Consider the following 13955-nt stretch of genomic DNA (forward strand, 5'->3'; position numbering starts at 1 on the left):
GGAGTTTGATTTTGTAAGAATTTTAAATAATAATATCTACAAAATTCAGCTGTGCCCGTTGTGCCAATGTCTACCTGGAGCTACTCATGCACATCTGAAGTCTTCTCACAGGTTGTCACTGGAACTGAGCAGTACTTAAAGCTGTGCTAGATGATCCCTGTTTCCTCAGTACTATTAGCCTGTCAAGGTAAAAGCTCATAATCTCACACTTGCTTGACAAGCTCCATTATTTTTACAGTAATGTTAATTTATGCTGAGATTCCATGGCTTGTTGTAGTTAGGTGTATGAAACCTTACACTTAATGTCCCCTAACTCTAAATTAAAATGGGCCTCTTGATTGTTTCTTGAAGTGTAACCCTTGATTAATCTCTTTTGGCGTAGCTTAATGTCCTGCCAAATGTTGAGTTTAACCTTTCTCACAAGTATTCGTGTTCAGGAAGGCTGATGATATCTGCAGCAGAAGGAAGATAGATGGATAGATGCTGACATGCACTGCTGTGATCTCTGGAAGAGAGATGCTTTGTTTGTAAGAGCAAAGAGGGTTGTTTTGTGCACAGAGATTATCACAAAGACTGGCTTATGAAGAATGTTTCAGTGCAGTCATACTTTTGAAGTTTACTCTAGCTTCAATCCAGTATTTAGTTTGTTAAGGTGTTGACACAATTTTGCTGACTTTTTCCTTAAGTGGATTATGTTCACAGCCAGTTTTACAAAGCAAACAGATGGCTTTTCAAACCGAGAATGCCCACAGATTATTTTTTTTTTCAGTATCTCTAGAATTACCACGGTTCTGTCAGAGGGGGTTGGTTTGTGACAAATCGTTCAAAATAATTTTTCCTTCAGCTTGCTCAAGTGAAACAGCTGTTTAAAAATAAAAAGCACAAGGAAACCAAGACATAAATCGGTTGGTCTGCACATTAATGGAATTGCACTGTTTTGGTAAGTCCATTTCTGTTTTTAGATCACTGCAAAATATGTCTTCAAAACCTTGAAGGAGGAGTTTTTCTCTTCTTGGAACCAGAAGACATGTCATGTATTTCCTCAAATGAAACCTGTAATCAGAATTGCCTGGTTACTTAAATGTGAAATCAGAATATGCATAAAGGAGAGCTGATGGCTCAGTGCTGCCACACTGGCTGTGAAGAATCCCCTGGCTGCTGGGGACTTCAGATATGAGTCTTTCCAGGGTGGACTAAGAGTGCCATCCTCCAAACAGGGGTGTACCAAATCCCAAGTAGTTTCCCTAGAAATTTTTTCCCAGACACCCCAACAAAGGGGATGCCAGATGCTTCTGGGTGCTGGGCCTCCATTGTCATCATCATCAGTGTTATTTTACCTCTGTTGCACTGCTTCTTCCCACTTTGGGGTGTAATTGTGCTTTGTGCTGTAGGGATGGGTATATTGAATTGCTTTCTGTGCTAAAGAGATTATTCTGTGAGTATGTAGTGCCAGGTTTTTTTTGCTCAGAGAAGTTAAGGCTGCAAAGCATCATCGCACTGATTTGTCATCTCATTGGAGCAACCTTCAGTGTCTGCAGTCCTGTATGCATGACAAAACAAAGAACCAGTAACAAGTCCCACTGCAAGTGGGTTTGTTTTGTGCTAAAACCAAGCTATTCAGAAATGCATTTGTATAGTGGGGAGTCTACTACCATCTTTCATAATGTTATTGTGTCATAAGTAACACTGCTGTTGGAGCTCTCTGGCTGTGCTGCGATGTGCAACATAGGACTGGTTTGCTTCCCCTTCCATTTGCAGATGGGGAGAGCAAGGCACGCTGAGCACTAGAGGCAGATCTATGGGGCTGTTGAATCCCTGCCTTCCACCTTTAAAAATAAGCTCAACCTTTATCCTAAGAGCAAGAATGCATTTATATGAAGTGTGTGCTGCATAAATTTTTTTTTTTTTTTTTTTTTTTTAAGCATTATCTCCCTACTGGATTCCAAGCTGTTTGTCTGCTTACCCATAACTGTCATGCTGCCGAGTTAGAAACCTCTTCAAAAGTGCTCCATACCAAATAGCACAGAGCTGCTTTCTCCATCCCAGTGCTTTTTGTTATTCTAGTGTTAAGTTGGATTCCTAGCATCTGGGGAAGGATCTGCATTGTTCAGCAGGGACAAATTCATGTCAGCAGGAGATGAGGCAATCACCTCCTCGGATGCAGGATGCCATCTCTGGCTGATGTTGTTTCCCACGTGGTGTTTACCAGTGCTGGGAGACTTGCAAGCAACCATTGTGTCGTCCTTGTGAACGCTGTTAACAGAGGCTCAGGTGGTGCAAGCCCAGTGCCAGGCACTGGTAAAAAGGGAAATGTGGTCATCAGTGTGGGATAAACTCTTCCTCTCATTATTGAGGAAGGGAGAGCTGAAATGCTCCCATTGCTGGAAGTTGTTATGCTGTTCTTCCTCCAACACATGTGGTTTGTTTTGAAAACTGAAGGAGATTCAGTGGTTAGTTGCCCTTCTAGTTTTTCCCAACTCTTGCATCTGTTGCCTCCTGTGAGACCTCACTGAGCAACTCCGGTTGCAGGAGGTCAAGTTAGGTGGCAGAGAGGTGAATGTGACATTTAAGTCAGTGTGGGTGTTCCTTTTGAATATGCTCACAAACAGCTGCATAGAGTTGGTGTACTTTTAGCTGTACTTGGGGTGATGTTAGGAGAAGAGCAGCTCAGGTTCTTAGTGATACTGAATTTTAATTACCAGATGCATCTCCTAGCTTTTATTTATTTGTATCCTGCAGTACCAGAATCTTGTTACACCATGGTACTTGAGATATCAGTATTACATAAATATTCATTTTGGCATTTCTGAACAACAAATTCTTTAATACAAATTTCAAGTAACATGTTTTTCTTGATAGTTACAAATTGTATTGACAGCCTGTAGTCACCTCACTTTTGCATGCTTTAACAAGACACAAAAACAGGCCTTTACTCATACGGTCCCTTGCTCCCAGCTTGCTTGATCAGAGGTCTCAGAGTGGTTTGAAGAGATTCACTGTGGTGCTAGAGAATGTCATGCTTCTTGTAACCACAATTTGGCCTGCCATTCCTAAGAACTAGAGAGCAAATCTGGGTACAAGGAGAGACAGGTAACTGGGGTCTCAGCTTGTAAGGGACCTTGGCTGTGGTCATGTAGTTGTTGCTGTTTGGGATCTGATGCAATGAGTGTTCCTGCGAAGATGAAGCAATGGCATGGGGAGAGGGTGTCATTGCTACCGCATCCCTGGCAGATCCTTGCTACTGACTGTGGAAGAAGATAGTCCATTTCTCTGTAGAGATGAGCACTTGGGAGCAATGAACTCCGTAAGTCAGTCAGCCCAACTTACTTCCCAAGGGGTGCCCTAAAAGGCAGAAAGTTTGGCTCCCATTGCATTCATGCTCACTGTGCCAGCTGCTGCCTTCCTTGGTGAGCTGAGCTGCAGAAGAGACTTCAGTTCCTTCCCCTGGGGCTGGTATTCAGGGAGGTTTGAGACAGCACCTGGCTCACATTCCACAGTACTGAACCAGTGACAGAGTATTGCTCCTGTTTTTGGTTCTGAGCAATGTGTGTGATCCCTGATTCTCTCTATCTGTGCATCCTTAGGGCCAAGGAGACCTCCTGAAGAATGCCAAGAATGAAGCCCTGGAAAACATGAAACAGATCCAGCTGGCATGCCTATCCTGCGGACTGAGCAAAACTGGAAGCGGGCATGCAGATGCAAAGTCAAAACGGTGCCTAGAAGCGATACAGGAGAAGGATACAGGAGATGAAAACGGGAGGCTGTGCTAGGAGGCAGAGCTGTCACGTTTGTCACAGATTTCAATAGCTCTAAACTATTTTTCTAAAGCTTTTAAAAATTCACACAGGAATGCCCTGTACAGGGTGTTAATAGTATTAAAATCCTCACAATGTCAGTATTTTAATGCAGTTAATTTATCTAAGTTGAACTCCGGTAGTAAGATTTCTAATGAAACCCAGCTGTCTGTATGCAAGTGCGCGTGTGCGCATATGCAGATCCTGTAGACCCGTTTTATGCATCACATTAGTCATTTACTAATTTATTCCTTTGTCGTCTTTGAATAGGCCTGTTCCTTCTGAAGATCAAAACAAATAGAGAGTACTTGTATCAGCTTTTGTGCTTTATTTTACTCTCCAACTTCTATCATTGAACTTAAAGTTATATTATTGTTACACTTTTGTTAAACAGACAAAATATGTCAACAAATGTCATTAACTACTGTTTTTGTGAGGGCAAAAACAATGGTTTGCTGCAGATCCTGAACATGATTTTTAATGAACAATTTAAATAGGGAATATATTAAATGGTCAGAATTGCTAAGTAGATTGTGATTAGATTTCAGATGTACATTTCACTGAATTTTAGCAAACTGCTCTTTGGGATACATCCAGATAACACATGCTAACATAAGAACTAGCTGATTTATTTCATTCTAGTACATCATTGCTACCTTGTAGATCTGCAGGACATCTACAGTCTTTTCTGATAGGCATTTATATTTAACTTGTATAGTGATGAACATAGCTAGTCAGCGCTGTAGTTGTAAGGAGAGCTGTGAATATTCTTTGGTAATACTCTGAAGGTGAGCTTCAGGTCCTTCTGAAACACACTGTGGTGCCAGTATTGGAAGGAAGGTTTTAAAAATCCCACATAGCGTGAGCTTTATTGAAGAAGTGCGAGAAGTCAGCGTATGGGCAGGATCTGGCCTTACGTTGCGGTGGTTAAGAATCATACCATGCTAGACATTTGAAACAAGGCTGCAGAACTACTGTGGATGTAGTACAGATAAATAGCTTGGCAAAAAAAGGGGGTACCAGCATTTATATGCAGCAGTTACAAATGTCCTAGCATATATCAAGTGTTTAGGGTAGTGCTGAGAATTGGACATCTTTTTGTGTTGCTGTAGAAAGAAAACAGAAAATGTCACAAAGCAATGCATTCTTGTCCTTCCCAGTGTCCAGTTCATATATGCTCACAACGTTCATTTCAATTGTTTAAGTACTGTGCTTGAGTGTAGTATTTGTGTTACCTAAACAGGAGTAAGTGTTTTATGGTTATAAAAAAGACTATATTTATTTAAAGCATTGCTTTTATTTTGAAAAGCTACTTTTTAAATTAATTTGATTAACAAATATGCTAATTTTCTGAACTTAACAAAAAAATAATTGTTTAAAGTTTGACCATTGGAGAATCTTATATAGCTATTGTGTTAAGTTATTTTTGACTTCTTAATAACACTATTATGTTCATGTTGCACATTTCTGAGAGAGTAAAGCTATGAAACAACTTTGAGCCATGTTTTTAAAGTGATTTAAGACAGAAGGTAACCAGTGAGACTTGAAGTGGGTGTGTTGCTGGTGAGAGGAGATCCTGCTCCAACAGGAACCATATTATTGCAAAGGTTGTAACTCAGATGCTGTAAATACCATTTCAGTAAAACTTGCTGTACTTACTCAGATGCAGTCCTAAATTCTCTGTTTATCTCTCTATTAGACTGTGAATGTATTTAGCTTTCAGTTAGATTTGTAGAGGAGTGTCTTGAGTTTCACGTGAGACCTAAATCCCAGATCATGGTGTGACCAGTGCATGCTCACATGTTACCCTCCTGGATCACATTCTTTATTTCATCATGGGTTGTGTTTTTATGAAAAACAGTACTTGACCTTCAGCATTAGTTAGGGAGGATGGAAATAACTGGCCTAATGTCATCAGTTGTGAAGGAAGCGGTCTTTGTAATTTCTCTCAGAAGGTCAAGGTTGCTACAGAATAGGAGAAATGGGCATACTTTCTGTGATGAAGTTGCAGAGAGGTGTACCACCTGTTCTATGCCTATTTGCTGAAGCAGAAGATGGTGGCTAGCGAGAAATCCCACAGCATGCAGGACACGTACCTGTCACGCCATGTTTAACATTCATATCAGGTCCTGCACCAAGCTCATAACTGTGTGACATTCTGTGCTTAAACACAAGGATAAAACTCTACAGTCCTATGCTGCTGAGGCCAGGTTGATCCTGGCATTGGCAGCTGCAGCCGTGCTCCCTCCAACAAGAAGAGAGAGGCCAGCGGCACCTTCCCTTCGTCTGTGCACCTTTCAAAGTCGCTGGGAGAGGATGCAAAAGTGAAGCCAGCGTAATAAAAATTCAGTCTTGAAGGTATACATGTGGAAAGATCATATCCAGCATTCGTGCAACAACACGTGAAAGACTGTCTGGCCCATCGGGAGGGATTTCATGACATGCTCACTGGAGTGGTACAGCCTTTCCTTTGTTCCATGTCAGTATGATTTCCCTGATTTCCTTCCTTAATGGACAGATATTATCATAGCAATTTCTTTTGTATAAGTTACGGTAGGGAAGGATACAGGTATGTGCAATTGTTTACAGTGTGATGGCAAGGAGAAATCAGGGAGCTCTCAGTGGACTGACATGCAAGGTGTCTGCTGGAGAGAGTACAGGTGTGAATTTACCTTGGTTCTTCTTGTTGCTCTGCCATCAAGTTTGTGCTCTTTACGATTTTTTTTTTTTTTTTTTTTTTGCATGTGTCATTCTCTCATCTGTAAGATAGGAATAATTATTCTTCCCTTCCTAAGTATGGGTTAGGTTATAGATTTCTAAAACTCCCTTGACTGTGCTGGTGCTCTCAGGAAGAGATCCACACTGTGTTTGGGCTGTCCTGTACCACCAGTGTCTTTCAAGTCTTCTCCTACTGGTGAAGACAGGGAAGCCAGCACGTGCCGCAAGGGCTGAGCCCCAACTTGTTCTTCTCTCCCAAGGGCATTGCATCCTGCAGCACTCAGGAGCGTGCTGTCTGCTCACTGGCGTGTCAGGCACTTACTAAACCACACTTTTGGTCGAGTGTGGCAGAGATGGCCACCTCACAGGTGTTCCTGCAGATTTCCCAAGAAAACACAGGGTGAGTGGTTCAGAGAGGCCCTGACAGCCGCTCTCCTGCAACAAGGCTGCAGTGTGACCTCTGACTATGTTTGGCACCAGGGCCCATGAGGGAAAGAGTAGATGCAGAGGGTTTCACTTGCATTTTGCTTTTTGTATACGTGAAGGAGTCTGACCGTGAGACACTGAAGAGGAGGCTGAATTAGTCCAGCTGTTCGTGGACCTAGATATCATCCGGGGTAATTCTTTACCAAAGTTCACATGCTTGCTTGACCAGCAGGACTGACCCCTTCCCCTCCCTTTCCTGAGCTCAGCATGAGTTAAAGCAACATGCTGCTTTCTTTCTTTCTGTATCATTTTCATGGATTTTATTCTGATTTTAAAGGGATAACACAACTTCCCAGCATGAACAAGGTGAGAGCTTTGCACATTCCTCCACTTGAGATTAACCTCCCATAATAGATTGTTATCAGGTAATTGCATGCATGGAGAGAGCTTTCCTTTATAACAATCTCTCTCTTCTGCCTGTCTGTTCAGACTAAAACATTAGGTCATAGCCTCATTGGCCTTCATCCCAGTCCAGCAGTGGCAGACAGCAGCCTTACTCAGGGGACTAACTCAAGGAACTCCATGACACAAGAAGGTGACAGGGTTGCAGGAGCAATCTCTTCCTACCTCCTCTCCTTGCTGCAGGACTGGGAGTAGTGGTCCCAGCTCATGCTGCTGCAGCAGCAGGTGATGTATGCATTCAATAAATCTGAGACTTACCTCTTGTAAAGTGCAGAGTATAACAGGGGCAAGGTGACTGTAAGATATGAAAACACCTGGGCACAGTGAATGGGCATTTGGGAACACAGGGTGATTTAATGGTTTCAGGCCACAGGATTCACTCCAGAAATACTTGAAATCTCCTGGAGTACATGAGAAGTGGATGTGATGGGTAGAACCAGTGCTGCAGGAACAGTTATTTAAGAGATGATTTTGATTTTGTTTCACGTTTATCTGCAGCTGGCTGTGGCTCAGCTGGGGCTAGTAAACCTATGTGCTGGGTGTATTACCCAGTGCTGCAGAAATGGGGGAATGAAATATGGCTTAGAGAGGCCAGGGCTATATTATTGCTGTTTTGGGGGTCACTGATAAAAATCATTCTCCACTTTCCAAATGCAAGAGAAAATCCTGCATGTGGCTGTACCTGTAATGCTTGGTCGCATTACAGCCATCTTGTGGAAGAAAAGGAAGGTGGTAGAAGCTCTCTGGGTAGAGGAAACTGCGGGCACTGCAATGTTCCCACTGACTTCCCAGGGCAGGTAAGAAAATCCCAGGGTATCCCTCTGTATCAGAATGGTCTAGCACCATCCTTTGGGTTCCCATTCACAGGCTATGGCAGAGTAGTCTTCTGTTTGCTTTCAACAACAGATCTCTGGGAAAAAGAAAAAAAAAAAAACAAAAAACAAAAAACAAGTTTTCTTTTTAAATTAATGTTGAGGAGTATAGGAGTTCAGTAACCGATATGTGAGCAGCTGGGCCAGAGAAGTGATGCAAGAGCTATTCCAGCAGCTGTTCCTGTGTAACAGAGAACACTGTGTGAGCATGCCCTGACCAAACAGGTCATGCTTTGAATGCATTTTTTCTGCTCTCTTTGGTTGTTTGAAGTAGTTTATGAAAAATAAATTGTTTTTGCATCTAATCTTCATGGAGTAATTTCAAGAGAATGTGCAGACATCAAAATCTCAGCAGACAGCACATGAGCACAAAGCAGTGTTATATTTGGCAGTTGTTTGTTGTAGCCGGTGCACACTGCCATCCACTGGAAACTGGAAGAAAAATGAAAGATTGTGAAGGCAAGTATGACTTATCTGTAATGTCAGAAGTGTTTTCTCTGTTAAATTGCGCAGTGGGAACCCATTAATTTATTCAGACGTGAATACATTGGGCTTGGGAAGCAAACATCGTGCTTGAGACGAAGAGTATGCAAGCAGGGAGAGGAGGAGGTGAGCTGGCGTGTTGGGAGCACTGGCTGAAGCCCCCAGGAGGAGCCATCCATCACTGCAGCATGGGGGGGTTGCTCGGGAAGTGAGCAAGAGGCAGCTGGTGGGGATGCCTTCTGCCAGCAGAAGATAGCACAGGTCTGTGTCCCAGACCAATGTGTGGGACAAACTCGGGACAGGACCAAGGCCTCCAGGAGCAGGAGCCCTCTGGGGCTGGGAAGGGTCCTGTTGGCCAGGACAGTGGCACTGCTGCCACTGGATGCGAGTGGTTTGTTGCTCCAGCCTGCTGCTCAGTGCAGTTCTTGACTAGGTGTCAATCACTGTCAAAGTGACACCTCATTAAATCACCTCATTTGACTCACAGAATTGCTATGCTTCAATTATGTAATGCACAATTAAGAGCATCTTAGAAATTTTTGCTTGCAGTAATGTATGAGGTGCTACTTTTTTTGTAAGGAAAAGAAAACAATAATTTTTGACCCAAAAGTATTAGTCGTCAAAATCAATCTGACTGAATGTCTGTAGTTCATCCTTGGCCTCTGAATTGAATGTAATCAAGAATTCAGAATATGGGAAGAGATTGAACATGCCATGTGAAGTGTTAATTGCAGATGGCAGCTGAAAGAAGATACTAGACGTACAAGATGGAGATGAGATTAGAAGTAGACAAAGACCAGTATCAATCTGGCTTGTCAGGAAGTACATATGAGGAGAGTGGAGGAATATAGATGAATTATCTGTATGCTTCCTCAGATAGGGTCTGGTGGGCCAGCTACATGTAATACAATTAGAAAAGAGATACAAATTATGATTCAGCAGGAGCTGCTGTGATTATTTATGATGCTTTTTATCTCACCATCCGGAGAAGGATGCTGGCAACAGAGAGCAGCAGGAGTTTTGTGGCCTTGCAGTTGCAGCATTAGTGAGCCATGCACAAGGGAGAGGATGCACTGCTACCTCCAACCACGCAAAGCAAGTGGGCCAAAGCTTTGGTCACTGCTGCGTTCTGTAGCTGGGCTCTGCTCAAGTGAAAAACAAGTTAGAGAGTGCTGGTGATGCTGGAGTAAAGTACTGAAGGACGTATTGGTACTGGCAAATCCATTTCTTTCTGGTGTTGCTGTACTTTCAAAGCCAGTGCAGAACAGCTACACTCCTGCAAAGGAGAACGAAATAATCTCACCTTGTTCCGCAGAGACCAAGAGGCAACGAGCTGCAGTGGAAAGGCTGGATAGAGGTGAGAGGGGCCCCTGCACTGCTGGCACAGCACAGAGGCAGCAAAAAACCTTGGGGTGTGAATTTTTTTCTTTAATGGGGTCAATATTGTTTGGTTCAGGTTTGGCACATATTCCTTATGGCAAGGACAAATTGATCCTGTGATCCTGGAAACCCTGCTGCAGAATTTAGGGTCTGAGAAGCAACAGCAGGCTTGGAGGGATCAGCAGACAGTCCCAGGTACCCGTGTGACAGGAGATGTGCAAACTAAAACCATGCTGCATGCCAGGCTGTTTTGCTCCCTCCTATGCTGTATCAGACCTATGCCATATAGGACTGTTAGCAAAGGAAGGCTTTTGCCTGGACTGAGAGGCAGCACAGCAAAGCTGACCAGGAAAAGTGCTCCAGCAGCAGCTCTGACTCCCACCTTCACCTCCCCCCCTGGCAGCTGTGTGCTGGGACAGAAGTTTTATCTTCAGCTGTTAGCAGAGTTCACCTGCTTACTGGAATATGAATAACCCCCCCATAGGTTTTCATGTTTGCATTTGATACTTGCTTTTCTTCTTGTGGCTTCCTTGGCCTCTCACATTGGGCACTTTGAAAACATGGTCAATTTTATTTCAGGTGTTCACCGATCTGTTGTACAAGAAGAGCCAGAGAAATAATGCCGTGGTTCCACTGACTTCAGTGCTTCTGCTTGTGTTGGGTTGTGTCAGTCCCACAGGAAAAGAGATTTTTCTGTTTGTTACTGATTCTAGCACTTCTAGCAAGGTGATTGCAATAAACCCACATCCGTAGTTCAGTTGGAATTGTGTGTCCTAGATCTCGAGGGGAAGTGTTATTTGAAAACTGACACCAGGGTCTGTCATGTCTTTTTTTGTGCATGGAGGCTGTTACCAGGGGATTTAATGCTTAAAGGTCATAATTAACATTGAATGAACCCAAATGTTCATAGGAGAAATGTTTTTACCAGGCAGCAAATCAAGGGCACATGAAAGCCTCTAACATGGAGTCAGACAACAGCATTAATTGAAGACAGAATGGCACCAGTTTTGATTCTTCCCATTACTTATGTCAATTAGATGTGAAAATTATCTAAATAGTGTTTAATAATGATGTGCATGGGAAAAAGGCCTGGTGTGAGAGATTTTTATGGGGTAGCTTTACATGCTGATGTCTCTGGATCCTCTTATCCAGCAAAAAACCCAGCAGTTTGTCCTTGCATCTGAGCTGCAGGTACCCGTAAGGCCTGTCTTTTCCTAGATAGTGAGGGGTTGGAGACGGTGCTTTGCCATTGTAGAGGATCAGTGCTGCCCAGAACTTGAGCTGTGGGTGGGATGCTCTGACCTGGAGCTCCCCACAGGGGTGTGCAGCAGCTCCCACTTGGAGCAGCATCAAAGGTCACAGCAGCTCAGCCCAGCAGGGAGGCCAGGGTGGGTTCCTGCAAGCAGTGGTGCCGGTCAATGCCTGAGCAGCTCCTCTGTGTGTGGGGGGCTGCCAGCAATAAGGGTTTCACTGTGCAGCTAAACCATTCTTATAGCCAGTGCTGAGGCTGGTAGTTTTTAGGCAGCAATTCGTCCCGTCTGTTTTAGCTGCAGACTGTGGGAGAGAATTTGTTTTATCCTAACAATGCTTGTTTTCTGCCATTTACAAGAAGTATCTGTAGTAGAAATCCATAAAGAGAAACCAAGGCATTGTAAGTACAAAAGGTAGCTAGCTGTGACAGCTCTTCCTGTACAAAGCCAAATGATAGATTCTTTAGTAACCTTTTGACCAAGAAAATCCAAGAAAGGATGAATCTGCCTAACTGCACATCCTATGAAACCAGTGACTGTTTAGAAAATTGCCTCCAGCAGCATGCAGAATGGCTGAGGCATTGGACAGGGATTCAGTGCCACTGTCCACACTGTTTTTCTGGGAAGAGCCTTGCCTCTGCATCCCAGTGTGGCAGAGGGTCAGCTCTCATTCAGGGACAGAGTGGGACAGGCGTCTGCTTGGTACTATGGGACTGCATGTGGACATGGGTGGGCTGCAAGGATGCAGGGCAGCAGGGGTGATGGTGTGCAGCCTCTGCTCTCCTGGCATATTTTAGTAACAGAGAGCTCAGCTTTATGTCTTCACCTTTGAGAAGGCAACTCAAATGTGTGAGGTCCACATTGAGTGGTTAGCTTGTGCCATTTTGCATATTTTCTTTGAAAATAGGCTGTAAAGTCACCTTTTTTTTTTCAGGTGTGTGCTCAAGGAGTGGGGAGATTGTCCGGTTTTCCTGGAAGAACTCCCATGCAACTTTTGTAGTCTCAGGGCTTGGATGTGTTATTCTAACATGGTAGCACTAAGCAGTATTTCTGCTGCCTGTACCCTTTGGGCAGCACTGTGTGTTCTCACTGGGTATGCAGGAAATGTGGAGACAGAAAGCACGGCGGATTGGCTAACAAAGCTCTGTGGTGGAGCAGGAACAAAAAACAACTCTGGGAGAACACAGTGACCCTCACATTGCCCATGCAGGCCAGAATTCCCTGTCCTCCATGTACCACAAAGTTTCATGGATTAAGCATTTATTCAAGTCAGATGAGAGAGGTATGATGAAGGTTAGAGGCTGTTTATGACATCGGTCATTCTTGTGAGTGCAGGCTGTTTTGTAACTGATTGAGCAGAAGTTTTTAAAAACAGAGTTTAAGCAGGCATGAGATTAGCTGAGATTAGTAAGAATAGCTGCCTGGTAGCTTGAATCTAATGACTTCTAGTTAGTAATCCCTCTTTCAGGCCAGCGAATCTTGTAGAAGGGGAAAAAAAAATGTTTGCAGGTTATACAAGAGAGTTTGGGGAACAACTGTGACTCAGCTGGTACAACTTGGTGGTCTGTGCTGCAGGAAGAATGAACTTGAAATCATTTTGCTAGTAGTTGAATGGTCTTAAGCATACACAGACAGCACAGCTGTTCCTAGGGTAAGCTTTGTTACTCTGTGGTAAATATTCAAGAAAGTGAAGGAATGCAATTCAACAGTTTTGCCATAAAATATCAACTGTTTTTTTGTTGGTTTTTTTTTTTTTTAAATCTCATCAGCTCTTCTAAAACTTTTATAGTTTTCTCAGGGAATGAAAAAAAAAACTTGCTGCTAACAGCTCAGCATTATATTGTTATATCGTAAACACAATTAGGGGCAAGTCTTTAATATTATTATTATTTTTAATTTCCTGTGGTAACAGTAATGCTGCAGACCCTGGTAGATGCTGCAGAAACACCAGAAGGGTGCACCGTGCACCAGTGCAGAGTCCCACAATGGGCCACTGCTCAGTGAGAGTTTAAAGATGTAATTCATGTGGAAAGTGCTGCTTGTTTGGGGTTGGGTCCATGTAGCATAAAGCAGATTAAGCAAGACAAGAATATTTGAATGCAACTACAACATTTTGTTGTACAGAAGATAATCACGATACTCTTTCCTTGAAGATTTTATTTCAAGCATCCAAAAGAAGTAAAACAGGAGAATAACCAATGATGAATTGACCCTACAGTAAATCCTGGTGCTGTATGTGGGGATTGAGCAGCCGTGATGAAGTCTGTGAATGTTTCACCTTTTTTGTTGGCCGCAAGTTGTACCAGGAGAGGTTTAGGTTAAACATAAGGAAGAACTTTTTCTCTCAGAGAGTGGTCAGGCAAACTGGAATGGCTGCCCAGGGAGGTGGTGGAGTCGCCGTCCCTGGCAGTGTTCAAGAGGCGCCTGGATGAGGAGTTACAAGATATGGTTTGGTTTGTGGTAGCAATGGTAGTGGGAGGATGGTTGCTCTAGATGATCTTGCAGGTCGTTTCCAACCTTGCCATTCTATGATTATTCTCTGTATGTTTAATCACTTTAAAAAGCAGCAT

The 13955-nt window shown here is 43.3% G+C and overlaps 1 protein-coding gene across 1 annotated transcript in view; it reads left to right on the forward strand.

The window, feature by feature from the left end:
• The window catches only part of PLCL1 (phospholipase C like 1 (inactive)), a gene marked incomplete at both ends in the record, with an annotated part of 183195 nt that extends 179425 nt beyond the window's left edge, over window positions 1-3770 (forward strand). The window contains one exon of the mRNA XM_079538888.1: window positions 3585-3770. Within this exon, the coding sequence (XP_079395014.1) occupies window positions 3585-3770 (186 nt within the window). The remainder of the gene's footprint in view (window positions 1-3584) is intronic.
• Window positions 3771-13955: the final 10185 nt, after the last annotated feature.

The sequence above is a fragment of the Tetrao urogallus genome (assembly GCF_951394365.1).
Source record: "Tetrao urogallus genome assembly, chromosome: 8".
In the NCBI taxonomy this organism is placed as follows: Eukaryota; Metazoa; Chordata; class Aves; order Galliformes; family Phasianidae; genus Tetrao; species Tetrao urogallus.